We start from the raw sequence: 10,212 nt of genomic DNA, 5'->3' as shown, positions 1-10,212 counted from the left end.
CCCGAAAGGTAAGCAGCAACTCCTCAGGGGCAGCAGCTCACCTTTCGGGAGTAGATGCTCGCTTTTTTGAGGTGAGCTGCGAGCCCTGAGCAAGGGGCACTAATTTCGGACATTAAAAGTCAGCAGCCTCCCCAAAAATTCTTTCAGTGTACATACAAGGAGAGATGTCCCAGTTAGTCCCGTGAGGGGAAGTAGCCTTCCCCCACCATACGGCACACCAAGTTGAAACTGAGTCCCGAGCAACCCTCACAGAGGAGATCGCTCGGACCCTTAAACCCTCATTAAGGAAAACTGTTAATGACTTTTTCTATAAAATATAATTTTTTTAAATAGTAACATTTTTTATTTTTCATTAACATATTTAAATTCCTTACTTTCTCACGATTCTATACATATGTTGTTTACCAATAAAAAGTTGAAATTAAAAAAATTAATTATTTTTACTAGATACATAGAATGAAGTTAACTCTACCAAAAACCATATACCTATTATTAAATAAATATTTACTGTTTCACATAGGTTTTACCTAAATCACTTTAATGCTATTTGACCCAATATTTGCAGTATTTGAAGCAAATACCATTTAACTTAATCTTTAAATTTTAACATTTTTTTGGTAAACAACATATGTGACTGTCCACGAGAAAACAAGGCTTAGGTCCAAAAAATCAATTTTGATTTTTTTATGGTAATCGGCAGATATTATGTTGCTTTTTCAAATGCAAAAGTCAAAAGTTAAAAATATCAATTATTTTCGACAATATATCGTTTTAAAGCTGGGTATGTCAAGCGTAGTTAACTTCAATCGTCGACTGTCCACGACAAAACACGGCTTGGTTCCAAAAAATCAATTTGAGTTTTTTATGGTAATCGACAGATTTTATGTTGCTTTTTCAGATGCAAAAGTCGAAAGTTAAAAATATCAATTATTTTCGACAATATATCGTTTTAAAGATGGGTATGTCAAGCGTAGTTAACTTCAATCGTAGTACTTTAATCGCTCGCCCTGTGAAATTCACGTTTGGGAGCTAAGCCGTGTTTTCTCGTGGACAGTCAAATATGTATAAAATCGTAAAAAAGTAAGGAATTTAAATATGTTAATTTAAAAGTTAAAAATGTTACTATTTAAAAATTTATATTTTTCATTATTAATAGAAAAGTCATTAGCAGTTTTCCTTAATGAGGGTTTAAGGGTCCGAGCGACCCCCGCTATGAAGGTTGCTCGGGACTCAATTCCAAGTAGCCCTCGCAGCGGGGGGCTCTATGTCCCTTCTAACGGCGAACAGACAAACTAAATGCGAACAGACAAAATATATATATGCAAACGGAATACGGACTTTAATATTGTTAATTTACTTTTGGAGTGCTCAATTATACAGCCTCTATTATCATTATTACTAATTGAATTAAAATTATTATAATTCTTTTCATTCAAAGAACACTTATCCTTTGACTGCTCCATTGTTACAATTTTATTATTATTTACATTATTCCAAGGGTGTTCCTTCAAAAAATTATAAGAATTTGTTTTTTCATATTTCAAAAGACGCTTCTAATCACACTCTACAATCGAATGTCTCATATTCGATCTTCTCATCTCTGAAAACTGACATAGACGATTATCTTAAAACATTTTTTAAATGCTGCCTCATTTTGTTATTTATGCTTTCGTAATTAACAGTGTTTGGCATAACATTATAAAATAATGATATTGCAAATGCTATTGCATATACTCCGCATTCAACACTACCCATTGGTTGTTGATCAACAGTAACAAAAACTACTGGTGGCTTAAAAGGATATAATCTACTTAAATAATTCAACTGATCTCCATTCAGACATTTTTCATTAAGACTATCAAAAATATAAATTCTTGTTGTAATAAATTTTACGAGGCCTTATACGGTGTAAACAATTTTATTCATTTTGACGACGTTTCGATACATTGAGTATCCTCTTCAGGTCAAATAATTGAAAATAAAAAACAAACAGTCGTTTAGTCATTTCATCGAATAAAATAATAATAATAATAAATTAATGGAAACCCTCTTTATGAGGTGTTTCTGTTTTCTTTTGTTTTTTCGATGAAATGACTGAACGACTGTTTGCTTTTTATTTTCAATTATTTGACCTGAAGAGGATACTCAATGTATCGAAACGTCGTCAAAATAAATAAAATTGTTTAAACCGCATAAGGCCTCGTAAAATTTATTACAACAAAATAAATGAAAACGGATGTAAAATTTATCAAGGAATATAAATTCTTACTCCATCATAATACGTACAAATCCAATGACCCCTCTTATTATGACCACTAAATAGTATTTGAATATGTTTTTCGCCTACTCCAATAGGTCTAATATATTCAAGCAGATCTTCATTTACAAATAAAGTACTTTGCATTCTAAACATAGAATTTGATTCTCTTTCCAAAATTTTTCCAAATTCATAAATATGATTATCACTTAACATTTTTTTATTATTAAGTATTTCTCTATATTCTCTAGCACTTAAATTAACATGGCCTTCTATTCTTGACATTTTTTAATCAATATTTTCTTCTTAATCTAATTTTAATTCCAATTTGTGGGTTTTGATAATAATAATTACGTTTTCCCAATTTATATTTTCTACATCACAATTTCATCAATTCTTACAAAATCATTGTCTCCTATATCAATAATACAAACCAACCAATATTTAACTCATAAAACAATATTCAAGATTTCAACTAATAAAGTGTATTTACTCCATTTCAAATAAGCCACATTCCAATTTTATCCAATATTTAATTATTTAACCAACATATCAATATTTAACCAATCAAATCATATTTAACCCATAAAACAATGTTTTTGAATTCAACAACCAATATTCTATTTAATTCATTTTCAATATGTCAAATTCCAATTTTATTCAATATACATATCCAATAAGCCCTAAATTCAATTTTATCCAATATATATTCTATTTAATATATTTCAAATTCGTCAAATTCCAAATTCATCCAATTTACATATCTAATAAGCCTAAATTCAATATTATCCAATACATTCTATTTAATCTATTTCAAATTCGTCAAATTCCAATTTTATCCAATATATTCTCTTTATTCCATTTTAAATACGTCAAATTCCAATTTCATTCAATATATTTCTCTTTAATCCATTTTAAATGCATCAAATTCTAATTTCATCCAATATATATATTTCTCTTTAATCCATTTTAAATTTTAAATACTTTAAATTCCAATTTCATCCAATATCCAAATTTCAATTTTATCCAATATTTCTTTTCTTATCTTTCATTTCATCCAATATCCAAATTTCAATTTTATCCAATATTTCTTTTTTTATCTTTTATTTCATCCAATATCCAAATTTCAATTTTATCCAATATTTCTTTTCTTATCTTTTATTTCATCCAATATCTAAATTTCAATTTTATCCAATATTTATTTTCTTATCTTTTAAATAAAAAAATCAAATGTTATTCCAAACAGAAAAAAAATGTCAATTTCTTTATCCTTTAAATTCAAAATTAAAAAAACTATATCAAATGATAATATAATATTTAAAAAAATATAACTATACCTCTCTCAAAACACTTTAATTACCTCTCTACAAATTGTAGATAAATTATACAAAAAAAGAAAAGAAAATATCTAATGTTATCCAAAATAAAAAAAAGTATATCAAATAGTAATGTGATATATTCAAAAAATGAATATACCACTCACGAAGCACGATTGTTAACTCTCTACACTACATACAAGGTTAGTGTCCAAGTTAGTCCCGTGAGGGAAAGAAGCCTATCCCCACCATACGGCACACCAAGTCAAAACTGAGTCCTGAGCAACCCTCACAGCAGGGATCGCTCGGACCCTTAAACCCTCATTAAGGAAAACTGTTAATGACTTTTTCTATAAAAATACAAATTTTTTAAAAAGTAACATTTTTTATTTTTCATTAACATATTTAAATTCCTTACTTTCTTACGATTCTATACATATGTTGTTTACCAAAAAATGTTAAAATTAAAAAAATTTATTATTTTTTCAGATACATAGAATGAAGTTAACTCTACCAAAAACCATACCTATTATTAAATAAATATTTAACTTAATCTTTAAATTTTAACATTTTTTTGGTAAACAACATATGTATAAAATCGTGAGAAAGTAAGGAATTTAAATATGTTAATGAAAAATAAAAAATGTTACTGTTTAAAAAATTTATATTTTATAGAAAAAGTCATTAGCAGTTTTTCCTAATGAGGGTTTGAGGGTCCAAGCGACCCCCGCTGTGAAGGTTGCTAGGGACTCAATTCCAAGTAGCCCTCGCAGCGGGGGGCGTTTTGCTCCCTCTAACGGCGAACAGACATACTAAAAGCGAACAGACAAAATATATATATGCAAACGGAATACGGACTTTAATATTGTTAATTTAGCGAACCTTCAGATCGCTGGTCAACACTATTATTGTAAACATAAGAGGGTGATACTCGGTTTATCATTTCATGTCCAATGTCATCGCGAGTTCCGGATTTTCAATCTTCGGGATCACTGCTGAGAGATTGCTTCGTATTCCAACAAGTAATGTGTTTACTTGTAATCATTACGGGTCATACGAAGTGGCAAAAAGGCGAAAGTCCATTGACGAGGACATCAGCTGTCAAAACACTGGCTGCAGCCATCTTGCGAACAGGACGTCGTCGCGCAGTACCCCTCGCGGAGACTAAACGAACTTTCATGAACCCTTTTTGACGGTCGATAAATGACCTGAATGCTTGGTGGCCAAAAGGCTAAATTGCCATTTTGCTAAACCACGCACAGCAAAACTGTTTTACCGACTGAGTGTTTCGAACCTAACCTCTTACTGTGTAAAATTTTAATTTAGCGAAATGGCAATTTAGTCTTTTGGCCACCAAGCGAATTACTTACTGTCGCGCATCGATTACCTACCGAAAATCTTTGTATCGAGTGCGCGTAAGACTCACCACGAAGCCGAGATGTGCGTCCCCGTCGGCCATTTAATTAATTCTCAGTTTGGCGTTCATAAGAGTGACAGGTCGCTTAAGACCTGTCACCTGTTCATTTTCCTAAAAACTAATTAATAAATTAATTTTAAGTTTGCTCCTTTGAAGATGAGTCGGGGAACAAACAGGGACGTCGGCGTATCTCCGGTGAGTCTCGTAATAATTAAATGTGTTGTCTCCTGACAAATAATCGATCAAAAGTGACAATTTCAAATTTGAAAATTTCAATTTTCCTTGTTTCACGACATTTCTGTATTTTTGAACAGGTCCCGTCTGGACCTGTAATTTTCTTGTTATTAAATTAAAATTTTAAACTAACTGGTGATTTCTCTCTCCCCGCGCTCTCCTTGAAGAGATTGAGCTAGCGTAAAATTAATTAAATTATAGGTTTGAATATTTTTCCATAAAATATCTCTGGCGTTCGGGCATAAATTCAAACAATAAAGTAACGTGTGTTTTTATTTAGTTTGTTGATTCGGAAGTAAATAAAAATAAATTAATAAAATAAAATAACCTCATTTAGAGTAATAAAATTAATAATAATTTCACAAATATTAACAACAATAGTAAGACACCCGTTATAATGTATTTTATACTTAATTTAATTTTATATTACTATTGTACGATATGAATACTATAAATAATAGTAATAAACAAAGTTTAGAAAAACGATAGTAAAAATTTTTTTTTAAATTATATAACAATGATAGCGAGAAGGGGGGGATATAACGATTTTGTTACATAGGAGGTGGGTGGGTTCAAAATTTCAATAAAAACTTTGTTACATAATTTATGGACGGCCCCTAATGGAATTTGAATTTTAATGAACCCATGGTAAATTACGATTCTCGCTGTAACCCGGTGTTTTGTCACTGCTTTTCTTAATTTATCAAGCGGGAGGTTTGACGTCGAGGTATTATGATGTGCACTGTCGATTATTGTCCAGTACACACCATTAGAACTCGGCTGTAGATAAACCGGTTATACTCAGGAGAGGTTTTCTACAGTTTCTCTCTCCTCTGGCGAGAAAACCCATTAGACGGGTGATCCAGGCAAATGCGAGTACTCCTAATTTTCAAGGCGTTCTGTAGACGCAAAATTAGTTAAGGTTATTAAAGTATGCAAAGAAATTTAAAAGAGAAAATTGTATAGAAACACTTGTATATCTAAGTTATGTAGGCTGAAGACGGGTGTATAAACAAATTTTTTAAAAAATTTGAATTTTAATGCATCTTATTACCAAATTACTAAAACTATATATTAAATTATTCATACTTGTGAATTTGGTCCCTTTGTTGTTCAATACTTTCTAGTTGAATTACAGTAAAAAGTTGCATTTCTCCATCTCTTCCAAACACACCTCCAGGAATTTTGCGTAAAAACTTTTTTAGAGCACTAGCAATTGTATAAACACTAAAATTATCCATATTGATAAGTCGACCACTCTGTAAAAAATATATGAGCTTCTTCATATTTCCTTGATGTCCTGGAGCACGAAATATATCTTTCCTTAAAGGTGCTTCTTTATTTAATTTTAAAATTAAAACCTAAAATAAATATATGTTAACATTTTTAATTCTTATGAGTAAAAACACTAATAAGGGGGATTACCAGACATTATGTTTAAAAAAACTAATACTTTTCTAAAGTGTAGACACTAGGATACAAACATTTAAAAATTATTATTTTTTCTTATATTTTGCAATTTTATTAATTTATAATTTTCGTATTTAACAATAAGCAAATATGTACATTATTTCTTCAAAGATTTAAGTTTCTGAATTTTTATAAATTATTTATAATTTATTCCATAGTTTCTATATTTTAGTTTTTAACCACCATGTCTGGTGATCCCCTTGTAAGACAGAAACTGAATGATTTAGAATAGAATAGAATAGAATAGAATAGAATAGAATAGAATAGAATAGAATAGAATAGAATAGAATAATACTTTGATTTACAAATTATCACAGCAACTCACATACAGATGACATTTCAATAAAGATACACTCTATATACTCTATACATCCAGCGAAAATAAATATTTATATAATTGTAGTTTAAATGTTTTTGGACTTTCAATATTTGTCATAGAACGAGGAAGAGAGTTCCATAAATTTATGGTAGTAACCATGAACGAGTTTTTATATTTTTCTGTTTTACATTTTGGAGCCCTAAGAATGCAAGGAGATCTTAACTCCCTAGTAGTAATTTCCTCTCTAAAAACAAACTTTTCATACAAGTACGAAGATTTTTTATTGTTTAAAATTACATGTGTAAGACAGCCGATGTACCAAAGTCGTCTGTTACTAACACTAAGCCAAACTAGCTGTAACCTATATGGAGTTACATGTTCATCCCTCTTTAGATCAAATATAAATCTTATACATGAATTCAGGAGTTTCTCAAGTTTATAATTTAATTCTTCAGTCATATCATTATATACAACACAACAGTAATCAAAATGAGGGAAAACCAATGACGTAACAAGTTTCATCTTTAATTCAACCGTAAGGGCTTCCTTATTTGTTTTGAATTGTAATAAGGTGGCATAGAGGCTCTTGCATATTTTGCTAACCTGCTTATCCCAAGAAAGAGTTGGCGTAAAGAAAACACCCAAATTTTTAACTAAATCAACAAAAGGGATGGTATTAAAATTAATTTTTATTACAGAGCAATCACTCAAATTTATTTTATTTACATACCAAGTAGAGCCGATTATCATAGAATAAGCTCACATAGCACAATAGTATGAGGTAAGGTTATGTTGAGTACTAATCGTAAGGCTCATAAGGTTACACGATATTGCTGTGGTAGACCTGAGGTGAACTAAAAACTTCCGCCATGGAGGTAAGGTTACATGTTAGAGTGTAGTAAGTATATATGATAAGGCTATGGTAACCTTACACATTAAGGTTGAGATAACCTTACACGTTAAGGTTGAGGTAACGTTACACGTTAAGGTTGAGTTAAGGTTATATTTCAAGGTTAAGGTAAGGTAATTATTAAGTTGTAAGGTTGAGGTAAGGTTAAGGTAAGGTTGTGATAAGTTTACCAGTTATGGAAAATATTGACAAAATAATTAATAATATAATAAATAAATATTAAATTAAAAAGTTAAGTTTGTTGCTCTTCTCTATTTTGGAAACCTGACATGAAGCAGAAATTTTTGAAAACAAATTTAGGGGGACTGGGATTCGAACCCGGGATCGACGCGCATAAACCTAACAGCCTAACTAACTGAGCTAAGTGGAGAACTGGTAGCAAGAAAATTAATTTTGCCAAGGAGTTAATCATATTCTTGGTTCACCTTAAAGGCAAAATTGATTTTTCTTCTGACAGTTCTGTACTTAGCTCAGTTAGTTAGAATGATTGGTTTATGCGCGTCGATCCCGGGTTCGAATCCGAGTCCCCCCAATTTGTTTTCAACATTTTCTGCTTCATGTCAGGTTTCCAAAATAGAGAAGAGTAACAAACTTAACTTTTTAATTTAATATTTATTTATTAATTATATTATTAATTATTTTGTCAATATTTTTCATAACTGGTAAACTTTTCACAACCTTACCTTAACCTTACCTCAACCTTACAACTTAATAATTACCTTACCTTAACCTTGAAATATAACCTTACCTTAACCTTAACATGTAACGTTACCTCAACCTTAACGTGTAACATTACCTCAACCTTAACGTGTAAGGTTACATCAACCTTAACGTGTAAGGTTATCTCAACCTTAACGTGTAAGGTTACCATAGCCTTATCATATATACTTACCACACCCTAACATGTAACCTTACCTCCATGGCGGAAGTTTTTAGTTCACCTTAGGTCTACCACAGCAATATCGTGTAGGTGTAACCTTATAAGCCTTACGATTAGTATTCAACATAACCTTACCTCATACTATTGTGCTATGTGGGAATCTTGGTGCGCAGAAACTGTGCGCACCAGTCTCAACAATTCTCACCGTCAGTAAGACTTGCGTGCCTTATATATTTATTTTATGCTGAGGTATTTAACTCGCCTGTTTAGCTCAGCTGGATAAGACGCCGGACTTCTATTCTCGGGTACGCGAGTTCTGTTCCAGCCGCCGTCGATTTTTCGCTAATATGGTTTTTTCTATTTCAGAAACTTAATAAAAAATAAAAATTGTATGTAACCTTCAAGGATAAATGTGTGTGTGTGCACACGTGTCAAGGAGGGGAAGTGGGAGGGGGGAAGCAGAATCCATCGAATTCCTCGAACTTTTTTTTTCCGTGTATTATATCTCGTACACTTTAAATCTAGTACAAATTGAACCGTCGGAAACCAAAAGGGCATACGCGTGACTTTCGTTGGCCCCGCGTACAGCGATTCTACGGCTGCGCAAGGGGCCAACGAAAACCGTGCGCATGCCCTTTTGGTCGCCGGCGCCGGCGGTTCAATTTCAAAACACTTTACAATATAAAAAAAATTGGACAAGTGCGAGTTGCACTCGCACTGCAATGGCGGGTCCCGTACACAAATATTAAAACAATACTTGCAACATTTATCGGTAATTAGTAGAATTAAAATAAACAATTAAAAAAATATATTAAAATCATTTGATAAGAAGAAATAACTAAAAAAAATTAAAGTATTGTATATATCTAATATTGTAAACAATAATAAGCAGAGGAACTATAATTTTGAAAATTTTGTTCCTCTGCTTATTATTGTTTACAATATTAGATATATACAATACTTTAATTTTTTTAGTTATTTCTTCTTATCAAATGATTTTAATATATTTTTTTAATTGTTTATTTTAATTCTACTAATTACCGATAAATGTTGCAAGTATTGTTTTAATATTTGTGTACGGAACCCGCCATTGCAGTGCGAGTGCAACTCGCACTTGTCCAATTTTTTTTTATTTTTAGTTAAGAAATTAAAGTCAGAAAACAATCTCTCATTTATTCTCTTAAAATTTCACTCTTCCTTAACATATTTAATGCCACGTGTTTAAATTTAAACCTTTAAACTAAAAAAATTTAAAAAAAATTTTTTTTTTTTGAAAGTTTCTTAAATAAATTTTTTGTCGTCAGACTGTAATAATACACCAGGATACCAATTTCTAGCTCATTAGGTCAAATAATGTAAAAGTTAGGGAAAACAAATTTTTTTTTAAAATTTTTTAGTTTTTCCTTGAC

General features: G+C 30.9%; 1 protein-coding gene across 1 annotated transcript in view; it reads right to left on the bottom strand.

Moving 5' to 3' along the window:
• Positions 1–6,079: 6,079 nt before the first annotated feature.
• LOC122504775 (rho GTPase-activating protein 20) overlaps positions 6,080–10,212 on the bottom strand; it is a 172,420-nt gene continuing 168,287 nt past the window's right edge. The window contains exons 3-4 of the mRNA XM_043616014.1: positions 6,314–6,585; positions 6,080–6,123 (exon numbers count right to left, since the gene is read on the bottom strand). Coding sequence (XP_043471949.1) covers positions 6,114–6,123; positions 6,314–6,585 — 282 coding nt within the window. The 3' untranslated portion in view covers positions 6,080–6,113. The remainder of the gene's footprint in view (positions 6,124–6,313; positions 6,586–10,212) is intronic.

The sequence above is a fragment of the Leptopilina heterotoma genome, unplaced genomic scaffold (assembly GCF_015476425.1).
Source record: "Leptopilina heterotoma isolate Lh14 unplaced genomic scaffold, ASM1547642v1 Lhet_316, whole genome shotgun sequence".
Lineage (NCBI taxonomy): Eukaryota > Metazoa > Arthropoda > Insecta > Hymenoptera > Figitidae > Leptopilina > Leptopilina heterotoma.
Note: the sequence above shows the minus strand (reverse complement) of the source record. Positions and strands in the feature narration are given on the sequence as shown.